Source organism: Sapajus apella, unplaced genomic scaffold (assembly GCF_009761245.1).
Source record: "Sapajus apella isolate SASKATOON/1434 unplaced genomic scaffold, GSC_monkey_1.0 scaffold53, whole genome shotgun sequence".
Lineage (NCBI taxonomy): Eukaryota > Metazoa > Chordata > Mammalia > Primates > Cebidae > Sapajus > Sapajus apella.
In genome coordinates this window covers 6,788,984-6,812,391 of record NW_022436993.1, presented here as the reverse complement: position 1 = coordinate 6,812,391, position 23,408 = coordinate 6,788,984, and the positions used below count along the sequence as shown (strand labels likewise).

The following is a 23,408-nucleotide window of genomic DNA, read 5'->3' as shown; positions in this document are numbered from 1 at the left end:
CCTCCTGGGTTCAGGCAATTCTCCTGCCTCAGCCTCCTGAGTAGCTGGGATTACAGGCATGCACCACCACGCCCAGCTAATTTTTTGTATTTTTTTTAGTAGAGACGGGGTTTCACCGTGTTGACCAGGATGGTCTCGATCTCTTGACCTCGTGATCCACCCGCCTCGGCCTCCCAAAGTGCTAGGATTACAGGCTTGAGCCACCGTGCCCGGCCTATTTTTATTTTCATACAGAGTCTCACTCTGTCACCCAGGCTAGAGTGCAGTGGTGCAATCTCGGCTCATTGCAGCTTCCACCTCCTGGGTTCAAGTGATTCTCATGCCTCAGCCTCCCAAATAGCTGTGGTTACAGATGTGCACCACCATGTCCAGCTAATTTTTTTGTGCTTTTAGTGGAGATGGGCTCTTGCCATGTTGGCCAGGCTGGTCTTGAACTCCTGGCCTCAAGTGATGTGCCTGCTTTAGCCTCCCAAAGTGTTGGGATTACAGGTGCGAGCCATTGTGCCTGGCCCTCTTTGGTCTTTTTAAATCTGAAATAGTAACTCAGTCTTTCCTTGAGTTTCATAACTTTAATACATCTGAATATTACAGGCCAGTTATTTTGTAGAGTGACCCCCTATTTGATTGAGTTTCATAACTTTAATACATCTGAATATTACAGACCAGTTATTTTGTAGAGTGACCCCCTATTTGAATTAGCCTGATATTTCATCATGATTAAATACAATTGTTTTTGGCAGGAGTACCACATAAGGTATTCTGTGTTTTTTCTTTGTATCCCATCAGGTAGTACATGATTTCAGTTTTTCCTTGATCACTTGGTTATAAGGTGTGTCTGTCAGGTTTCTCCAATGTGAGGTTAATCTTTTTTCTCTTTATAGTCAGTATGGATTTTGTGGGGGAAGTACTTCGTATGTAAACATCTTGTTCTTTGTGCCTTTTCCTCACTAATTTTAGCGTTCTTTGATGTTTCTTGACCTAATTTATGACTAGGATTGATGACAAGTAGTGGTTTTCTAATTTCACCCTTTCTTTTTACATTCATCTGTTGGCATTCCACTGTAAGGTGAAGCTTTCTTTACTCCCTAATTATTTGTATTAGTGTGGACTTATGCTTTTTTTATTTTAATGGGTCATATTCCACTAATGTCATTTATTTTTATGTTCATACTGTCTCAGGTTTTACTGGTTGGAGCTCTTTAAACTGGCTTCTGTGTCTTTTGACCTATTTATCATTCTGTGAGCATTTCTCTACTTCTGACACAACAGTATAGTCTAGGCTCATCTTGTATTATTCCGCTCTAGTTCTGAAATCACCATTTCTCTGAGGAGCCTTGATTCCTTTTAGGTGAAAATAATATTTAGAAGCCAAAGCGGGTACTAGGTATAGCTTATTGTACTCTGAGTCAGCATGGCTAGGAGGAAATTTTGTGTGTGTGTATGTGTGTACTTACAGAGATACACATTTCTTTAAATTCAAATCTGTATTGTTACTGTATCTATATAGAAAACTGTGGCTCAGGTGCGATGCCTCACATCTGTAATCCTACCACTTTGGGAGGCCAAGGCTGGCGGATCACTTGAGGTCTGGAGTTCGAAACTAGCCTGGCCAACATGATGAAACCCCGTCTCTACTAAAAATACAAAAATTGGCTGGGCATGGTGGTGCAGGTCTGTAATCCCAGCTACTTAGAAGGCTGAGGCATGACGAGAATCACTTGAACCTGTGAGGCAGAGAGAATACAGTGAGCCAAGATCACACCACTGCACTCCAGCCTGAGTGATAGAGTGAGACTCTGTCTCAAAAAAAAAAAAAAAAAAAAAAAAAAAAAAAAAAAAAAAAAAAAAAAAGAAAAAAAAAATTAGAGAACAAACTGTGAGATCACAATACTTCTGATTCATTGTATACGTACACACACACATCTCCGTTACCTCATCCATCTCTATATATTGAACTCCATATGCTCATAGTAACTTCTCTGAATCTAATCCAACAAAACAGGGTTCATTTTAATTTTTTCCCCCATATTTATGATTCTCATCTCAGATGGAAACCCTGACTCTCACTATTTTTAATAATTTACCTATTGGATCAGTCGGTCCTGTTTTGACATACCTTCTGTTGCTGCCTCCACCTAACGCAGATGCTATCTTAACCCAGTTCAGGATTGCTGCTGCTTTCCTGTGTGCAAGTTCTTTTCACTCTTCTTGGGATTTGATACTCAGCTTCAGTTTACTACTTCCACTTTGGTTGATCTTTTCACCTTGCTCCGAGATTGTCCAGACCCTTATCCCCAAACCCCTAGGGGAGCCAACCTTACTCAGGCTCTTAGACTTGTATTGGACTGCCCCCTCCTCCCCAGCATGGATAATTACTATGCTTGAACCCACCTCATGCTTATTTTTTTGAGACAGGGTCTGACGTTGTCACCCAGGCTGTAGTGCAGTGAGTGGTCCAGGTTTAGCTTACTACAGCCTTGATGTCTTGGGCTCAAGCAGTCCTTCTACTTCAGCCCTCCAAGTAGGTGGGACTACAAGTACACCCATCACACCTGGCTAATTTTAAACTATTTTTTGTAGAGTTGAGGTTTCATCATGTTGCCCAGGCTATTCTTGAACTCCTGAGCTGAAGTGATCTGCCTGCCCTGGCCTCCCAAAGTGCTAGGATTACAGGCATGACTCACCATGCCCAGCCCTATCTCATGGGTTTAAGACTAAAGTGTTGAAGTAGAAAAGGAGAGAGGGGTCCAGGCATGGTGGCTCACGCCTGTAATCCCAGCACTTTGGGAGACTGAGGCCGGTGGATCACGAGGTCACGAGATTAAGACCATCCTGGCCAACATTGTGAAATCCTGTCTCTACTAAAAATACAAAAATTAGCTGGGCATGGTGGCATGCGCCTGCAGTCCCAGCTACTCAGGAGGCTGAGGCAGGCAGGAGAATCCCTGGAACCCAGGAGGCAGAGGCTGCAGTGAGCCAAGATTGCGCCACTGTACTCCAGCCTGGCAACAGAGCGAAAAACAAAAAGTGAATAATGGGACTAGGCTCAGCGGCTCATGCCGGTAGTCCTAGCACTTTGGAATGCCCAGGCAGGAGTATCACTTGAGCCCAGAAGTTTGAGACCAGCCTGGACATTGAGACTAGCCTAGACAACAAGTGAGACCCCATCTCTACAAAAAAGAAAACAATTTAGCCAGGTGTGGGGATGCACATGTGTCTGTAGTTCCAGCTACTCTAGAGGCTGAGGTGGGAGGATCCTTTGAGCCCAGGAGGTCAAGGCTACAGTGAACCATGATCGTGCCCCTGCACCCCAGCGTGGGCAACAGAGCAAGACCCTGTCTCAAAAAAGAACAGGAAGCAAAGAAACAAAAAAGAAAAGTTAATGGACTGGGCGCAGTGGCTCACACCTGTAATTCCAGTATTTTGGGAGGTTGAAGTGGGAGGATTGCTTGATCCTAGGAGTACCAGACAAGCCTGGGCAACATTCTGAGACCCACCTCTGCAAAAAAGAAAAACAATTAGTTGGGCATGGTGGTGCTCGCTTGTAGTCCTTCCCAACTACTTGAGAAGCTGAGGTGGGAGGATCACTTAAGCCTGGGAGGTCAAAGCTGCAGTGAGCTATGGTTGCACGACTGTACTCCAGCCTGGGTAACAGAGTGAGACCTTGTCTCAAAAAAATAAAGTTAATTATAATATTTTGTTCATATATATTCTTTTTTTTTTTTTTTTTTGAGACGGAGTTTCGTTTTTGTTACCCAGGCTGGAGTGCAATGGCACGATCTCAGCTCACCACAACCTCCGCCTCCTGGGTTCAGGCAATTCTCCTGCCTCAGCCTCCTGAGTAGCTGGGATTACAGGCACACGCCACCATGCCCAGCTGAATTTTTTTTTGTATTTTTAATAGAGACGGGGTTTCACCATGTTGACCAGGATGGTCTCGATCTCTTGACCTCGTGATCCACCCACCTCGGCCTCCCAAAGTGCTGCGATTACAGGCTTGAGCCACCGCGCCCGGCCATATATATTCTTTATGCCTAATATGGGACATGCAATTCCGAAATCACAGGAATGATTAGAAAACAGGTTTGAAGATATCAGCCCTTAATGGATGGTAGGTAATAAAGGATTAAGTTTGGGAATATTTATTTACTGGGCACTTACTATGGACCTACTTTGTATCAAGCATTGTGTTAGACACCAGGAATTCAAGGATAAATAAAATAGAGCTTTTCCTCTCCTTAAGTAAAGTAAGAAGACAAGTAAATAAATAAGAAAATTAAAATATATATTACATAATAATAAGGCTGAATGGAGTATTATAGGAGAATAATGAAAGGAGGGATTATTCTTGCCTCAGGAATTGAGTAAGGCATACAAAGAGCTTCTAGGGCTTTGCAGAATAATTAGGCATTTGACCTGTGAAGAAAAGGATCAAATAAAAATGCCAGACAGAGAAAAAGACATAACGTAGCATAGCGGGTGCAAAGGGAAGAGGTGGTAGGTATGTTCAGAGAATAAGAAATAATCCTGTGTGGCTGGAACATTGTGGCATTTAGAAAAAAATGACAATTTCTGAGTAGCAGGAAAAAAGTTTCCTAGTATATCTTTATATTCCTGGTATATCTGAATAGCAGATAATTTACTGATATTGACCTTTTAAATTTTCTACATGTCATTAAAATATAAAATGGCCAGTTTTTAAAATATTTATTTATTTATTCATTAGGTTTTTGGGGAACACGTGGTGTTTGTTCACATGACTAAGTTCTTTAGTGGTGATTTCTGAGATTTTGGTGTACCCATCACCCGAGCAGTGTACACGGTGCCCAGTGTATAGTCTTCTCTTACCCAATTCACATCCTTTCCCCTGAGTCCCCAAAGTTCATTGTGTATCATTCTGATGCCTTTGTGTTCTTATAGTTTAACTTCCTTTTATTTATTTATTTATTTATTTATTTGTTGTTTGTTTGGTTAGTTGATTGGTTGGTTTTTTTGAGACATAGTCTTGCTCTGTCACCCAGGCTGGAGTGCAGTGGTGCACTCTTAGCTCACTGCAACCTCTACCTCCTTGGTTTAAGCAGTTTTCGTGCCTCAGCCTCCCAGGTAGCTGGGATTACAGCTAATTTTTTTGTATTTTTAGTAGAGACAGGATTCTGCCACATTTGCCAGGGTGGGCTTGGACTCCGGGCCTCAAGTGATCTACCTACCTTGGCCACCTCTCAGAGTTCTGGGATTACAGGTGTGAGCCAGTGCGCCCGGCCTAATTATATTTCATAGAGACAGGATCTCCCTGTGTTGCCCTGAGTGGTCTCCAACTCCTGGTCTCAAGGGATCCTTTTACCTCCGCCTCTCACAGTGCTGGGATTACAGTTGTGAGCCAGCACCCCTGGCTAGTGGCCCAGTTTTTGTACAGTTTAAATAGTTGGATCCTATTTTTATATATATATTTTTTTTTTTTTTTTTTTTTTTAAGACGGAGTTTCGCTCTTGTTACCCAGGCTGGAGTGCAATGGCGCGATCTCGGCTCACCGCAACCTCCGCCTCCCGGGTTCAGGCAATTCTCCCGCCTCAGCCTCCTGAGTAGCTGGGATTACAGGCACGCACCACCATGCCCAGCTAATTTTTTGTAGTTTTTTAGTAGAGACGGGGTTTCACCGTGTTGACCAGGATGGTCTCGATCTCTTGACCTTGTGATCCACCCGCCTCGGCCTCCCAAAGTGCTGGGATTACAGGTGTGAGCCACCGCGCCCGGCTATTTTTATATTTTTGACTGTTAATATTTTCTTCTGTTACATGCATTAACTCATCATTTCACTGACATGTTTTGTTAAAATTACCTTTTGTTAAAATTACTTTTGTTAAAAGTTTTCAGAAATGTGAAGATTGTGGCAACAAAGGGATTTATGAACTTTTCTGGGGTAGAAGCTTGTATTCTTCAGAGTCAAGGAAGCATTCATTTTAGAAAGGTACATTTTCCATAGAGTGTAGTTAGCCGATGATGAATATGTCATATGTATATGTATATATAGCTCCTCCTTTATTGGATGGCCCTGAAGAGTGTTTATAAGTGTAGGAAGGATGATCATAGGCTAAAGAAACAAAACCATTAAAAAGCATGATGTCATCTAAATGTAAGGTTAAACCTCATAGAAGTCTTACAAGTTGCTGACCTGACTTCCCCTTATTTTTTTCCAAAAGTAATAGTACTGGATAGCAATTAAGTTTTTAAGTTTTTATCAGTATATTTAGTGTCTGTGTGAAAGTGGGGAATTATTTTTATTATTTTTTTTATCTAAGATGGAATCTCGCTTTGTTGCACAGGCTAGAGTGCAGTGCTGAGATCTCGGTTCACTACCTTCACCTCCCATGTTCAAGTGATTCTCCTGCCTCAGCCTCCTGAGTAGCTGAGATTACAGGCATCCACCACCATGCCCAGCTAATTTTTTTTTTTTCTTTGAGACAGAGTCTCATTCCATCACTCAGGTGGGATTGCAGCGGTATGATCTTAGCTCACTGCACCCTCTCTGCCTCCTGGGTTCAAGCGATTCTCATCATGCGTCAGCCTCCTGAGTAGCTGGGATTATAGGTGTACACCACCATGCCTGGCTCATTTTTGTGTTTTTAGTAGAGATGGGGTTTCAGCACATTGTCCAGGATGGTCTTGAACTCCTGACCTCAAGGGTTCCAGTGGCCCTGGCCTCTCAAAGTGCTGGGATTACAGGTGTAAACCACTGTGCCTGGCCAAGTAAAAGATATTTTTGAAAACACTAAATATTCTTTACGGGTTTTAGGACTCCCCAGAATGAGGTTTCAGGTAAATAGAGAAGTCAAACATTTTATCTCTCTGCCCATTCATCTTGCTGTCATTTGTGGCATGTCCTCTTATATGTACCATGTCTGTATGGTGGATAGACGTGCATAAATCAGTGATTGTTAAAGAGTAATGTGCAAGGATTTTCGAGGTACGGTGAATGTCTACCTAACCTTTAACAGGACTGAGGAAATAGGGAGGAGGTATCTTAGAAAATGTTGCAATTTTACTTAAGAGTAAGAAACCTCCAGGTGCTGGCTGTGAAGGGAAGAGAAAGAAAGGAACATATGAATGGCTGTTGATTTTACAGATTGAGGAAGCAAAATCTCTGAAGTGGGAAATAACAAGGAGGGTGGTGAGCAGGGGGAGGGATTGGGGATGGTAGCAAGGAGAAGGGTAGTACTGTTAGGACCCTGAATGTGCTAGGCAGAATGTGAGAGAGACTGTCTCATGTTAAGGAGCCTAAAGTTTACCACTGTTGAAGGGTTTTTATGTTCAGAAAGGATATGCTCAGGTCTGTCATTCTAATGGATCAGGGGAAGGAGGATTGGGAGATGGAATGTAGAAAAGATAAGAGACCTAGAATCTGTTTAGACTATGACAGTATCCCAGAGGTACTAATGAGGATCTGAAGTGGTGGGAACAATGGGATAGAGACATTCAGGTAACCTGTAAGAGCTTCAGCTGACCAGCCTAGTGATCAGTTTAATGTGATAGAGAAGAGGGAGGAAGAAATATTAGAATGTGTTTTCCATTTCAAGAAGATAAGTACTAGGCTCTCACCACCACCTGAGATAAAACACTCTCTCTCTCTCTCTCTCTCTCTCTCTCTCTCTCTCTAATTAATTGAAACATTTCTTAGAAGGAAGAGATAGAAACTAAGTTTTAAATTCCTGGCTTATGTTTGTGGAACATATTACTCTGTTTGTAAAGCAAGTCTTGTGTCTACAAGTTGTTCACTGGCGTGTATTAACAAGATGATAATAAGGCCCCGAGATATTCACATTTTTACGAAAGCATTGAATGTATTTGCATTTGTCTATATCTAATAAATGTTTATTTTTGCTTGGCATTTTATAATAGTTACTTAGATGAGTGCTTAAGTTCATTTTTCTTTTCTGGAGAACTAAATCATTTTGAAAAGCAGAATCTTGCCGTTCTATCTGTAAAAAAAAAATCTTTGGCTCTTTTTGATACCTCAGCTGTTTTCTCATTTTGAAATTTCCTTCGTGTGTTCTCTATCCAGCCCCCTCTCCCCACCCTAGTTACACATTCTCTTACACTTGGTATTGTTTCTCTTTTTCTCAGGAATAGTAAATTGTTTTTCATTGTATATGTTCCTCGTGGTCTCTCCTCCCCTCCCTTCTTCTTTTTTTCCAACAGTGGTCTCACTGTTGACCAGGCTGGAGTGCAGTGGTGCAATTACAGCTCACTGTAACTTTGGCCTCCTACTCTTAAGTGATCCTCCCACCTCAGCCTCCTGAGTAGCTGGGACTATAGGCATGCACCATCTTGTTCGGCTACTTTTGTTTTTATTTTTTGTACAAAAATAAAAACTCTCACTATGTTGTCTAGGCTGGCCTTGAATTCCTGGATTCAAACAACCCTCCTGCCTTGGCCTCCTCATCTGTTGGAATTACGAGCGTGAGCCACCATGCCTGCCTCTTTGTGTCTTTTGTGCTTGTCAACTTCATATATTACTGCTCTCTTACTCTCAACAATTCCAAGACTCAAAGGCCTAGTTATTTTATAAGGATTGTAGAAGAATGGCAGTATAATTTCCCTCATTGTTACTTCTTTTCTCTTAGCTATCAAAGACAGTATTCCAATCTAAACGTTTGGAAATGGCAGTGTATAGTAGCTAACTTAAAATTGTTCATGGGGTTAAAATCTATAATCTCACTTACGAGCATTGCCTATCTCAGTGTTCTTCGTTTTGTAATATTTATTTATTTATTTAGAGATAGAGTTTTATTTTATTTATTTAGAGAAAGAGCCTGTTACCTCAGGCTGGAGTGTAGTGGACAGTTATGGCTCACAGTAGCCTCAAACTCCGGGCTCAAGCAATCAGTCCTTCCACTTCAGTTTCCTGAGTAGCTAGGAGTGCAGGTGCCACTTCCACACCCAGTTTTGTTTTTTTTTTTAAAAAAGTATTGGTAGAGAGACAGCATCTTGCTATATAGCCCAGGCTGGTTTTGAACTTCTGATCTGAAGTGATCCTTCCACCTCAGCTTCCCAAAATTCTGGGATTATAGTCAGCCACTATGCCTGGCCCTATCTCAGGTTATTTTTATTTTTTTATTTTTTTATGTTCATTTGGCTTCTGGAGTACTCTGCATGATAGGTATTTATATAACATAATCTGATAAGAAATTGATTAGGAGATTTTACAAAAAAGGAGAGGTTACATTGCTGGGCAACATGGTGTCAAAAAAAGGTTAAATTTGAGAAATCTGTGATTCTACAGCTTACCCTGCAGGTAACTGACTCAATGTGTCAGTCCTAAATTTCCAGGAGAGCAATTCTGGTGTAAGCACCTGGATTTAGAAGCTATTTTCACCTAGACGAACATGAGTACCTCGTCACCATTTCATTATTAGAAATCGAGCATAGATGCTAATGTCTAGAAAAGAGGGATGGATTGTTCAGGTGCTCTAAAGTGTATCATCTTTAACTTCATGTCCTGTAAATGTTATAAACTACTGTTAAAAAAAAAAGCCTATAGGCTATTACTAACGTATATGCCAAATCACATATGCTGATTTGTTAATCTTTTTTCTTTTTTCACTTGCTTAAATCATTAATTTTAATGATAAAACAGTGTTTGGCAGAAACCTATTGAGAATTTCTGTCTTAATTATTTGCAGTAAATAAATTAAAAGTGTATTAAATAATTCACAAGGAATATTTTTGGGGGCAACTGTTTGAGGAATTTTTGTTGTTGTTGTTTGAGGAATTTTTTTTCAAAGTCAGTTGATGACTTCGTAAGAAACAGATCCAAGGATAATGGCATGTTTGGACTTCTTTCTTTTCATTGTATAACACTAGTATGTTTGAATTAGAGCACAAATTATGAGTTTGTATTTCAGCTTGCACAAAATTGAATAAATCATTTTGCACAAAATTGAATAAATTGTGAGCATCATTTTGCACAAAATTGAATAAATTGTGATTTGTATGAGTTGTTTGATTTTAATACTGTGAGTAGCAAAGTGTATCTGGCTGCCAGGGAGACATAACTTTGAATGCATGTCAGATTTTTCTAAACTAGTTGTTCTTAGCCTTTTTTTTTTTATCTTCAGGATTCTTATAAAACCTAAGTATTTTTTCCCAGAATAATACACTCTTCAAATATATAAAATAATTTTGTATAAGTTCTCTGGAGGATTGTCGAAAAACCCATGACCCACAGACTGCCTCCCAGCAATGATAAGGATCTCCTTTTGTTTTGTTTTGTTTTGTTTTGTTTGAGACAGTCTTACTCTGTCGCCCAGGCTAGATTATAGTGGTGCGATCTCAGCTCACTGCAACCTCTGCTTCCCAGGTTCAAGTGATTCTTGTGCTTCAGCCTCCTGAGTAGCTGGGATTACAGGTGTGTGCCACCATGCCTGGCTAAATTTTGTATTTTTTGTAGAGTTAGGGTTTCACCACATTGACCAGGCTGGTCTTGAACTTCTGGCCTCAGAGGACCTTCTTGCCTCAACCTCCCAAAGTACTGGGATTACAGGTGTGAGCTACTATACCTGGCTACAGTATTTTTGAAGACTTTTTTTTGGGGGGGTGTATATATTTATAATTAATTTTTAAATTATGAGTTGTAAACATTTTTACAGAATACAGATGGGGTTTTGCTGTGTTGCCCAGGCCGATATTGAACTCCTGGCCTCAGGTGATCCCCCCGTCTCAGCCTTCCGAAGTGCTGTGATTGCAGGCATGAGCCACCATGCCCAGCCACATGGTATATATATATATGTGTATTTAAGACAGTATTGTCTTCTTTATACCTCTTTTCTTCAAATCTGAAATTCTTTAAAAATTTTATTATTATTTAAGAGATAGGGTCTTGGCCTGGGCTGTGGTACAGTGGCATGATCATAGGTCACTGCAGCAGTTGACTTGTGTGGTCAAGTGATCTCCTGCTTCAGCCTCCTACGTAGCTAGGGCTACATGGGTGCCCCACCTGCCAAGCTAATTTTTTTTATTTTGTAGAGACGAGACCTTACTATGTTGCCCAGGCTGGTCTTGATCCTCTGGCCTCAAGTGTCTTCCCAAAGTACTGGGGTTATAGGCATGAGCCACCACGCCCAGCCTAGAATTTTCAAGTTTTAGATTGTACCAAGTGACATTTAATGTGCATTCAGTGAAGTTCCAGGAAGTTGACACACAGTGCTAGCTGCAACCCTTATTCTTACTCATTCTCCATAGGTAGCTAAAATCTAATGATACCATCTGCATATTGTAAATGAAACATACAGGGCCCTTTGCCTTATAATACAAACTTTGCAGTGTTCAGTCACATGGGAGGTGAAAATGACACTGTTTATTGTCAAGTTCATTTTAAGAGGAAAAGTGTAGTTTTCATAAAGTTTACACCAGTAGCACTAAAAACCATAATGGTGGCACTAAACATGTAAAAGATTGTCAGAAATTAATTTTTTTTGTGTGTCATAATACACAAGTCTGTTTTTTAATTGAGGCCGAGTCTTGCTCTGTCACCCAGGCTGGAGGGGGTCTGTTCTTTTTTGATTAACAAAATGGTTAGGATTGCTTAATGTGGATGTTAACAGAGGTTTGTTTTCTGAAAACCATTGGAAGAGTCCTACAACATATTACAGCAAGCTATCTCTGCCTCACACTGATACTGCACCATGGAGGTTCTTCACAGTCATCTTCCATACTGCTGGATTAGGCATTCTGTTCTGTCAAGAAAAACTTTTTCTTAGATAAATTTATGTTGAGTGCAAGTCAAAATTTATTAATTTGCTAGGAAGGGAAATGGCAAGGTTACCTTGAGATGTGCAAGTTTGGCCAGGTACAGTGGCTCATGCCTGTAATCCCAACACTTTGGGAGGCTAAGGTGGGAAGATTACTTGAGCTCAGGAGTCTGAAACCAGCCTGGGCATCGAGGTGAAACCCCATCTCTACAAAACATACAGAAATTAGTTGTGTGAGGTGGTGTGCACTGGGGGTCCCAGCTAGTTGGGAGGCTGAGGTGAGAGTATCACTTGAACCCGGGAGATGTAGGTTGCAGTGAGCCAAGATTATGCCACTGCATTCCAACCTGGGTGACAGAGCGAAACCTCGTTTCCAAAAAAAAAAAAAAAAAAAAAAAAAAAAATGCAGGTTCAGGGAGGGTATGGAAATGTAGAGAGGTTATGTAGTTGGGAGGCAGATTGCTTACAAAAGTAGTCTTTTAAAAGGAAGATTTTTTAATAGAGTCATGTAAATATATCTGTATTTGTAATTATAAGGATGATCTGAGATGCTAGATAGAAGAGAATAAGGCATCTAAAGGCAAATGATAAGGATATATTTGGGTCTGAAATTGGGATAATAAGATTTCATCCCAAACAGTAATGTTCAATAAGGCCATGTAATAGAAAACCATACTATAGAGATTTGAGGCAGAACATGTAGCAAGAAGTTGTAATTTTGATCAGGGTGTTGCTGCTGGTAATTTCTTTTTCAGCTACAAAGTTCCAGGATACTGTACACAGTTTGCCTCTTTCTCCCCTACCCCCGGCTGTCTTCCCCATTATAGGTCACATTTATTTTTCTTTGAAAATTGATAGTATTGATGAATCCTGGAATTGTGACTATTAAAATTCCCAGATAACACACCATGTGATAATCTTTTTATAGGGATATGGCAAGAACCTTTTGTATGTACCACCTCTTTCCCATAGTGATGAAGACATAAAGGAATGCATGTTAGCTGCAAAAAGTCTGCATGAAGTGGACTACTAAATTAATGTGTCTTATGTGGCACTAGGGACATATAGATCATTCTTAAGAGAATATAAATAACTGTGATGATTGATATTACAAATTGATTTTCATTTTTTGAAACTTTTTGTGCCATGTAATCCATTATGGTTTTCTTCACATAAACATTTAAATGGGGTTTTTTCCTTTATCTGAACTTCTGACCAGTTTTTTTTGGGGGGGTGGGGGGGGCCTGGGAATGGAGTCTCACTCTGTTGCCCAGGCTAGAGTGCAATGGTACGATCCTGGCTCACTGCAACCTCTGCCTCCCGGGTTCAAGCCATTCTTCTGTCTCAGCCTCCTCTCTCCTGAGTAGCTGGGATTATAGGTGTCAACCACCATGCTTAGCTAATTTTTTTTTTCAGTAGAGACGGGGTTTCACCATGTTGGCCAGGCTGGTCTCAAACTCCTGATCTCAAGACCAAGGTGATTTGCCCACCTTGGCCTCCGAAAGTGCAGGGATTACAGGTGTGAGCCACTGTCCTGGCCTTGATCAGTTTCTTTTATGCCTGATGTAAAGAACAGCTTTGGGGGCTTATTTCCAATTTTATTCTAGTGTTTTCTAATTTTTGTTTCTGCTTTTAAAATGTTAATATGTTTTCTACTTATAACATTCTTTGGTTTATTAAGAATTTATTTCTGAAATTGTCAAATATATAAAACAATAAACAATAATACAACAAATACCCTGCATACCTTCATCAACCAATTCTAAAACATTACCAGCTTATAGCCAATTTTTCATACACCCCCTGTAGTAGTTTCCTAGGGCTGCTGTAACAAAATATCACAAATTGGGTGGCTTAAAGCAGCAAAAATTTCTTCTCACAATTCGGCAGGCTACAAGTCTGAAATCAAGATATCAGCTGGGTTGGATCCTTTTGAGAACTCTTAAGGGAAATCTGTTCCATGCCTCCTAGCTTCTGGTGATGGGTGTCAATGGTTGACAGTTTTTTTTGTTTTTTTTTTTAATCACCCCTAATTTCTTCTGTCTTCACATTCCATTCTTCCTTTGTCTCTGTCTCCATATGGCCATCTTCTTATTAGGAGATCAGTCATATTTGATTAGGGGCCTGCCCTACTTCATCATGACCTCATCATAATTACATTTGCAATGATTCTTTTTCCAAATAAAGTTACTCTAAGAACTGGGGGTTAAGGACTTCACATACATTTCTTGGGGACCACAATTCAACCACATAGCAGTCTGCCTTGTGGCCCCCAAAATTTATCTTTTTTCCACATATAAAATAGATGTGCTGTATCCCAATATCCCCCAGAAGTGTTAATCCATTTTGATGTAAACTCTATAAGTAAGTCTCACATCTTACCTGAATATAATAAACTTAGAAAGTCTCAAATCTCATCTTCTGAATCATCTGAATTGGCAATGGGTAAGACTTTGGTTAATCCTAAAGCAAAATTTCTGTCTCTGCTGGGCATGGTGACTCATACCTGTGATCTCAGCACTTTGGGAGGCCAAGGTGGGCAGGATACCTGAGGTCAGAAGTTTGAGACCAGCTTGGCCAACACGGTGAAATCTTATCTCTACTAAAAGTATAAAAATTAGCCAGACATGGTAGTGTGCGCCTGTAGTCCCAGCTACTCAGGAGGCTGAGGCAGGAGAATTGCTTGAACCTGGGACGCGGAGGTTACAGTGAGCCGAGATTACGCCATTGCACTCCAGCCTGGGTGGCAAGAGTGAGACTCTGTCTTAAAAAAAATTCTATTTCTAAACCTTTGATACCTAGAAAACAAGTTACTTATTTCTGAGATGCAGTGGTGGCACAGGTGGAGGAGAAGCATTCCCTTTCCAAAAGAGATAAGTTGGAAGGAAAAAAGGGGTTTAAAGCAGGTTTGTAAGTCTGCAGGACAAATTCCATTCAGCTTTGAGAGTTGAAAATAGTTTTCTGTGGCTTGATATTCTGTTCTCTAGGCCCATTGACATGGCCTTACCCCTTGGTCCTGGGTTGACAGACTGCCCTTTTTTTTTTTTTCTTTCTCAGTTGCTGTGTGTTTGTGTGTGGGTTTTTTTTTTTAAAACTCCCCTTTTTTTTTTTTTTGAGACGGAGTTTCGCTCTTGTTACCCAGGCTGGAGTGCAATGGCGCGATCTCGGCTCACCGCAACCTCCACCTCCTGGGTTCAGGCAATTCTCCTGCCTCAGCCTCCTGAGTAGCTGGGATTACAGGCACGCGCCACCATGCCCAGCTAATTTTTTTGTATTTTTAGTAGAGACGGGGTTTCACCATGCTGACCAGGATGGTCTCGATCTCTTGACCTCGTGATCCATCCGCCTCGGCCTCCCAAAGTGCTGGGATTACAGGCTTGAGCCCCCGCGCCCGGCAATACTACCTTTTTAATCTTAAGTACAGATGCTTCTTTAGTTATGATGGGCTTATACTCTGATAAGGCAGAAGGATTATTTGAGCCCAGAAGTTTGAGGCTTTAGTGCGTGATTATTGCGCCACTTTCTGCAGCCTAGGCAACATCTTGGCTTAGCCTAGCCTACCTTAAACATGCTCAGAACTCTTACATTAGCTTACAATTGGGAAAAATCATCAGGCCACATGGTACACTGCCTAAGTTTTTAAGTTTTTGTAGTGACTGGTTATGTTGCCCAGGCTGGTGTCAAACTCCTGGGTTCAAGCTATCCTCCTGTTTCAGTGTCCCGAAGTGTTGGGAATTATAGGTGTTTGGCGCACTGGCCTGGTCCTCTTTATAAATTTTTTTTTTTTTTTTTTTGAGACAGTTTTGTTCTTGTTTCCCAGGCTAGAGTGCAATGGCCCAATCTCGGCTCACTGCAACCTCTGCCTCCCGGGTTTAAGCGTTTCTCCTTCCTTAGCCTCCTGAGTAGCTGGGATTATGGGCATACGCCACCATACCTGGCTAATTTTGTATTTTTAGTACAGATAGGGTTTCTCCATGTTGGTCAGGGTGGTCTCAAACTCCCAACCTCACGTGATCCACCTGCCTCGGCCTCCCAAAGTGTTGGGATTATAGGCGTGAGCCACTGCGCCCAGCTTTTGTTTTTTTGAGACGGATTTTCGCTCTTTTTGCTCAGGCTGGAGAGCAGTAGCGTGATCTTGGCTCACCGAAGCCTCCGCCTCCCAGGTTCAAGCAATTCTTCTGCCTCAGCCTCCTGGGTAGCTGGAATCACAGGCACCAGCACACTCGGGTAATTTTGTATTTTTAATTAGAGACTGGGTTTCTCCATGTTGGTCAGGCTGGTCTCAAACTCCCAACCTCAGGTGCCTGTCTTGGCCTCCCAAAGTGCTGGGATTATACAAGCGTGAGCCATCGCGCCTGGCCTATGATTTTTGAAACGATTTTTCTTGGGTTATTTTATTAGCGGTTATTGTAGGGCCTACTATCTTTATCTTAACTTGCTAGACTGTACTTAATTTTAGTAAGATTTATAAGCATATCATTTTTTTTCTTAAGCTTATCTCATTTTACTGGACTCCTTTTTATTGTGCTTCACAGGAATTGCTTTTTTTTTTTTTTTTTTTTCTTTTATACCAAATTGAAGGTTTGTGGCAACCCTGGAGCGAGCAAGTCTGTTTCATTTTTCCAATAGCATGTACTCGCTTAGTGACTCTGTGTCCCTTTTTGTTAATTCTTATATAATATTTCACACATTTTCATTATTGTATCTGTTGCAGTTATGTATAATCAGTGACCTTTGATGTTACTATCAGGTGAAGTTAATAAATGTATGTGTTCTGACTGCTGTACCAGCTGGCTGTTCCCTCATATCTTTCTACTCTACTCTCCTCAGGCCTCCCTAATCCCTAAGACAAAACCATATTGAATGTAGGCCAATTAGTGACCCTTTGACAATGCACATAGTCACCTAGGAGCGCTGATGAAGATGTACAAGAAAATGAGTGTTCTTTTCATGCCCGCTAACACAACATCCATCTGGCAGTCTGTGGATCTAGGGGTCAATTTGACACAAAAGTCGTACTATTTAAGAAATACATTTCGAAAGGCTATGGCTGCTATATAGAGGGTGATTCCTCTGATGGATCCAGGCAAAGTACATTGAAAATCTTCTGGTAAGAATTCACCATTCTAGGTAGCATTAAGAACATTTGTGATTTATGTGAGGAGGTCAAAATATCAACAGTAATGGGAGTTTGAAAGAAGTTGATTCTGTCCTTCATGGATGACTGAGGGATTGAAGACTTTGATGGAGGAGGTAACTGCAGATGTAGTGGCAATAACAAGAGAGCTAGAATTAGAAGTGGAGCCTGAAGATGTGACTGAATTGCTGCAATCTCATGGTCAAATTTGAATTAATAAGTATCTTCTCATAGATGAACAAGGAAAGTGGTTTCTTGAGATGGAATCTATTTCTGGTGAAGATACTGTAAACATTGTTGAAATGACAATGAAGGATATAAAATATGTGCTTAATTGATAAAGCATCAGCAAGCTTTGAGAGAATTGACCGCAATTTTAAGAAAGTTTTACTGTAGGTAAATGCTATCAAACAGCAGTGCATGCTACAGAGCAATATTTTATGAAAGAGTCAATTGTTGTAGTCAACTTCATTGTTATTTAAAAAAATGGCTGGGCATAGTAGTTCACATTTTTAGTCTCATCCGTTTGGGAGACAGTAGGATTGCTTGAAGCCGGGAATTTGAGACCAGCCTGGGCAAACATAGCAAGACCTTGTCTTTACTATGGGGAGGGGTGGAGGAATAAAGGAAGGAAGGAAAAGAAAGGAAGATTGTGCCATAACCACCATCTCAGTGAGTCAGAAGCCATCAATACTGAGACAGGACTTTCCACCAGCAAAAAGACTTGCAGAAAGCAGTTTTCTCCTGTCAAGCTTTATTGCCCTCTTCCCCTTTTTCTGTTAAAATAAACATTATATATGTTAAAAACTCAATAATATGTTGTTAAACTTATTTCTTTATAAAATCTTATGTCTTTTAAGAGTTTATGTGTGTGTGTTTTCCCATTTACCATTTTGGTGTATCTTCATTTCTTCCTATTTGAGTTACTGTCTAGTGTTAATTCTTTTAATTTAATCAATTAATTTATTTTGAGATGGAGCCTTGCTCTGTCACCTGGTCTGGAGTTCAGTGGCAAGATCTTGGCTCACTGCAACCTCTGCCTCCTGGGTTCAAGTAATTCTCCTGTCTCAGCCTCTGGAGTACCTGGGACTACAGCCGCATGCTACCATGCCCAGCTAATTTTTGTATTTTTAGTAGAAACGTCTAGAACCCCTGACCTCAGGTGATCTGGCCTCTTCAGCCTCCCACAATGCTGGGATTATAGATGTGAGCCACCCTACCCAGCCTAGGTGTTAATTCTTTGTTATAGCTTTGTCCCAATCCTGTTTCATTGTATTATCATTGTTACTTTGTTACATTGTTTGAAGTCTTTGTCTCCTAAGTCCAACATCTGGGCACACTCAAAGGCAGTTTCTTTTCCTGCTCCTTTTTCCTGTGTGTGTGTTTTATTTTTTAATTTTTTGTTGAAGGCCTGATTTAGGTAATATAGCCCTCCCTGGATAATGATTCTCCTTCTCCCTATGTGTCTTACTGTTTTTGTTTAGTCGTTTATTTGTTTAATCACTTTGCCAGACTGATTTTTTGAAGTTTATTTTTTCAGTGGTGTACAACATCAGATGGCCCTGCTCAAACAAATGTAGGACCCACCTTACCCAACCAGTCCCCCATTTTTTTAAGCTTGATTTCCTAGGATTCCCATACTTTGGGGCCATGTAAATCACTTACTGTAGGCCGGGCGCGGTGGCTCATGCCTATAATCCCAGCACTTTGGGAGGCCGAGGCGGGTGGATCGCGAGGTCAAGAGATCGAGACCATCCTGGTCAACATGGTGAAACCCCGTCTTTACTAAAAATACAAAAATTAGCTGGGCATGGTGGCGCATGCCTGTAGTCCCAGCTCCTCGGGAGGCTAAGGCAGGAGAATTGCTTGAACCCAGGAGGCGGAGGTTGCGGTGAGCCGAGATCGCGCCATTGCACTCCAGCCTGGGTAACAAGAGCGAAACTCCATCTCAAAAAAAGAAAAGAAAAAAAAATCACTTACTGTACTTAACTCCTTAGTCAGTTGCATTTTCACCCCTTCCTTTTGGAGGTGTATGTTTAGAGAATATTTTCCAAAGATATCAGAGGTTATTTTCCAGTCATTTTGTAGAGGGTGTACAGTTGAGCTTGTTTTTTGACCACTAGGTTTGAATGTGATTTTACTTTGAAGTTTGACTTTTTAGGAATTGCTTCTGGGTCCGAGTAACTAATTTTTCAGCCAGTTTTTCATCAGAGGTTGTACCATAGCCCCTTGAGCTTAATTGATTGTTGCATTTGTATTTGGCGTGGGGAATGCTTTTAGTTGGTCACAAATCCTGATACAGTTTCTTCCCATTGGGTGCAACCTAGTTCATGTGCACAACATTCTACAACCCCAGGGATGAGTGTGATACCAGGAGGGTCCTTCTTTTGTTTTTCTCTAGTTCACTGTTAATCTTCTGGCTGTTCAGTTGTTGTAATTGTTTCTCCTTGTAACTATCATTCTTGTCCTAATTGCTAACAAGTCTCCATTGTTTAGTTTTTTTTTCCCTCTGACTTTACTTAAATTGTAGTGAGTATACTGGAAAACAGAATTCAGGTACTCTGTTAGTTTTCTTTTTTTTTCTTATTTTTGTTTGACAAATCATAATTGTATATGTTTGCAGAGTACAGTGTGATGTTTTGAGAAACACATACACAATGTGGAATTCTCTCTTTCTTTCTTTTCTTTTCTTTCTTTTTTCTTTCCCTTTCTTTCTTTCCCTTTCTTTCTTTCTTTTTTTTTCTTTTTCTTTTCTTTTCTTTCTTTTCTCTTCTTTTCTTTTCTTTTCTTTTTTCTTTTCTTTTCTTTTTCCTCTTTCCTTTCTTCTTTCTTTCTTTTTTTTGAGATGGAGTTTTGCTCTTTTTGCCCAGGCTGGAGTGCAGTGGCACAATCTCGGCTCACTGCAACCTCTGGGTTCAAGCGATTCTCCTGCCTCAGCCTCTTGAGTAGCTGGGTGTGTACCATCATGCCCTGCCAATTTTTGTATTTTTAGTAGAGAGGAGATTTCTCCATGTTGGTCAGGTTGTTCTTGAACTCTTGACCTCAGGTGATACGCCTACCTCAGCCTCGCAAAGTGCTGGGATTACAGGCATGAGCCACTGCTCCCAGCCAATTCTCCATTATTTTTGACAACATCCTTAAGCACGAACTCTAAGCCTGTTAAAAACAGAGTCTGTCTTCTCAGGCAGAACTGCAGAATTCTTTGGTTCTTAAAGTCCCTGTAAGTGTATACCCTCTGCCCCTCTGCTCTGGAACTGGTGATGGCATGAGTATTCTCTTCTGAAGAGAGACTCTTGCTTTATAAGAGTGTACTGAGAGAAGGGAAGGATATGACAGCTTCTTATTTTGTCAGTTTGTTTCTCCTAATATGGAACTTTCCACTCTACTGAAAGCTGGGACAGGGATGATAGGGCCCCAGGATTCTTAGCTTGTTGTGAGAATGGGAGTCTATGAGCCACTGCACCTGAAAATACGCCTCTTTTTCACATTTTCCCTGATTTTTCCATATAGAATGTTATTGTTTCAGTGTGCTCTGTTTGCAGATTTTTTTTTTTTTTTTTTTCTCATTTGTAGGCAAAAATGCAAGCTAAATTCTTTCATTGTAACTGGTACTTAGAAATGCTTTTATTCACTGTGTGTAGATAGGTTTTGTTGTTATTTAGGATTTTACTTTTTAGAGGTGTAAAATGATGTTTGTAATTCAGTTGAGTCTGAATCCTGGTTTTTCATTGGAGGAGTTGAAATCATGTACCTAGTTATATAATTAAGTTTTTTTTTTTTTTAAACTGTGTCCTTGTAAATAATGTTGCATGGTTGTTATTTGGCACCACAGTGCAGAGTGAATGAAACCATGTGGTCATGTTGAAGTTGGGCTAGGTTATACTTTATTGTTTTATATAAATTAGTTTCTTTTTTGACATGTATCACTTCATTATATGTAGTTAGATATAACTTTTTGTATCCTTAGCTTGCAGTCTGCTGATTTTATTCATTATACACTGACACTTACAGATTATCATTTTTACAAGTCAGTCTTTTGTCACATGACCATGATTTTTGAGCTGTGAAAAGTTTGTATTGCCTGTTAGTTATTTGCACCTGGGAAATGGAAGATGTCAGTCAAAATTTCTGGAGGTGTTCATTGGCTTTGTATCTCTTGGGCATTTCTGACCTAGTTAGCTGAAGTATCTTCTTCCATAGCCCACACATGTCAGCTTGGTGGGGATGAATGACAGTCTACCCGTATAGAATTCCTCACAGACAGGTGAAATGAATGACCTAAACCTTGCTCCTTCATGGGGGGGCTGTTCTTTGTCTCTTAGGTTCCAACGCCATGTTTCAAACTCTCTTAGATATGATTATTCCCTGCATAGGGGAAAGATAAATGTTGATTTTACACCCTTGTTACAAGAATCAGTTTTGATGATAAGGTGTTAGGAAGAAAAAGTATGATAGATTGTGTTGTGGCCCCCTGGCCTGAGTGCCTGGGAAGAGTCTTCCTATCTTGCAGAGTTTTTGAAACTGATGAAGATAATGCCTTAGTGAATTTTTTAATAGGACTGTTTGTATGTCTTTGTTTCTATTTTCCTGTTTGTATTATTTGCAAAAATTAGATTATTGTCCAAAAATGAATTCATATTTTCAGTTAAGGTAGGTTAGTTAGTAGACCTGATCTTCATTTCTGAAGATAACTATATAATTCTGATTCATGTTAAGAACATGTCTGATTTTTGTTTTATTTTTGTTTTTTTAACCCCAAGACTTGCTACATTTGTGATGAACAAGGAAGAGAAAGCAAAGCAGCCACTGGTGCTTGCATGACATGTAATAAACATGGATGTCGACAGGCTTTCCATGTAACATGGTAAGGATGTTTCCATTGTTGCACAGAACTGAACTTGGCAAATGCCTTGCATAACAATCATAAATTAAAGAGGATACTCAAATATTAATTGTGGTAAATTTTATTGGGATACTTTCTAGGTTCACATTTACTTCTTTGTAACAAGATAATTCTTATAACTGAATGTATTTACTAGGGTAACTTTGCAATAAGTGGACCCTGGTTCTGATGTTCTATTCTCTATAAGCTTCAGTTTCATCTTGTTTAACATTTTGGTATTGATTGCTTACTCTTTGATTTGTTATTATGATTAAGTGAGCTAATCTAGGTAAATTTAGTGTAGTGTCTGAAATATTAGTGAGGATTCAATGAATGATAGTACCTCTGTACCTTCTGTGTCTCAAGTGAGAAGTAGTGTGACCACCGTCATTCTCAATATTAAAATTGCGACTTCTCAATATTAAAATTGCGACTTCTCAAAAATTTATTTAAGCTATTCTTTCAGGCCAGGTGCAGGGACTCATACCTGTAATCCCAGCAGCTTGGGAGGCTGAGTTGCGTGGATCACCTCTGTTCAGGCATTCCAGACCAGCCCGGTCGACATGACGAAACCCTGTCTGTACTGAAAGTACAAAAGTTAGCTGGATGTGGTGGTGCATGACTGTAATCCCAGCTACTTGGGAAGCTGAAGCAAGAGAATTGTTTGAACTTGGGAGGCGGAGGTTGCAATGAGCCGAGATTGCGCCACTGCACTCCAGCCGGGGTGACAGAGCCAAACTCTGTCTCCAAAAAAAAAAAAAAAAAAGAATCAATCTATGCCTCACTGCCAAGTGTAGGTACACGCCCATTTCCTGAGTTTTTGTGTTTGGTTATATGAAATCTGTTTTATACTACTATTGTGAAATGGAAAATGGCTTTTGACTTTTATAAATTCTCGTAATGGCTGTACCAAATTTCTCAAAGATGAAAGTAGTTTTTGGGATATGAGATCTGTATACTAATATAATTTTGGAATGTTAAAAGTGTGAAAGGTCAAATTGAAAAGATGATGATTACAAAGTTCTTAAAAATGAATATGCTGGGCGCAGTGGCTCATGCCTATAATGCTAGCGCTTTGGGAGGCAGAGGTGGGCGGAGCGCCTGAGCTCCGGAGTTCAAAACCACCACCCTGGGCAACATGGTGAAACCTCATCTTTACTAAAAATTCAAAAATATGAGCCAGGCGTGGTAGAGTGCACCTGTATTCCCAGCCACTCTGGAGGCTGTGGGAGAATCGCTTGAGCCCTGGAGGCTGAGGTTGCAGTGAGCTGAGATTGCGTACTGTACTCCAGCCTGGGCAACAGAATGGGACTCCATCTCAAAAAATAAAAATAAAAATAAAAAAATAAAAATGAATAATAGCTGGGTGCAGGGGCTATGCCTGTAATCCCAGCACTTAAGGAGGTCAAGGTGGGAGGATTGCTTGAGCCCAGGAGTTAAAAAGCAGCCTGGGCAACATAGGAAGACACCTTATCTCTACTAAAAACAAAATTAGCCAGGTGTGATGGTGTACTCCTGTAGTCCCAGCTATTTGGGAGGCTGAGGTGGGAGGATTGCCTGAGCCCAAGAGGTGAAGGCTTCAGTGAGCTTTCATTGCACCACTGCACTCCAGCCTGGGTGACAGAATGAAACAGTGTCTTAAAAA

General features: G+C 40.5%; 1 protein-coding gene across 20 annotated transcripts in view; it reads left to right on the top strand.

The window, feature by feature from the left end:
• MLLT10 (MLLT10 histone lysine methyltransferase DOT1L cofactor) overlaps positions 1-23,408 on the top strand; it is a 245,921-nt gene that overhangs the window by 93,032 nt on the left and 129,481 nt on the right. For 19 of the 20 annotated variants that reach the window (XR_004258396.1, XM_032243907.1, XM_032243917.1 and 16 more), the window contains one exon: positions 21,642-21,745. Coding sequence is in view for 18 of the 20 variants with exons in the window: in XM_032243907.1 (XP_032099798.1) it covers positions 21,642-21,745 (104 nt within the window). In the remaining 2 variants the exon portion in view is untranslated. Of the gene's footprint in view, positions 1-4,044; positions 4,112-21,641; positions 21,746-23,408 lie in introns of those variants that run through there. The other variant, XM_032243921.1, reaches the window with a different exon arrangement.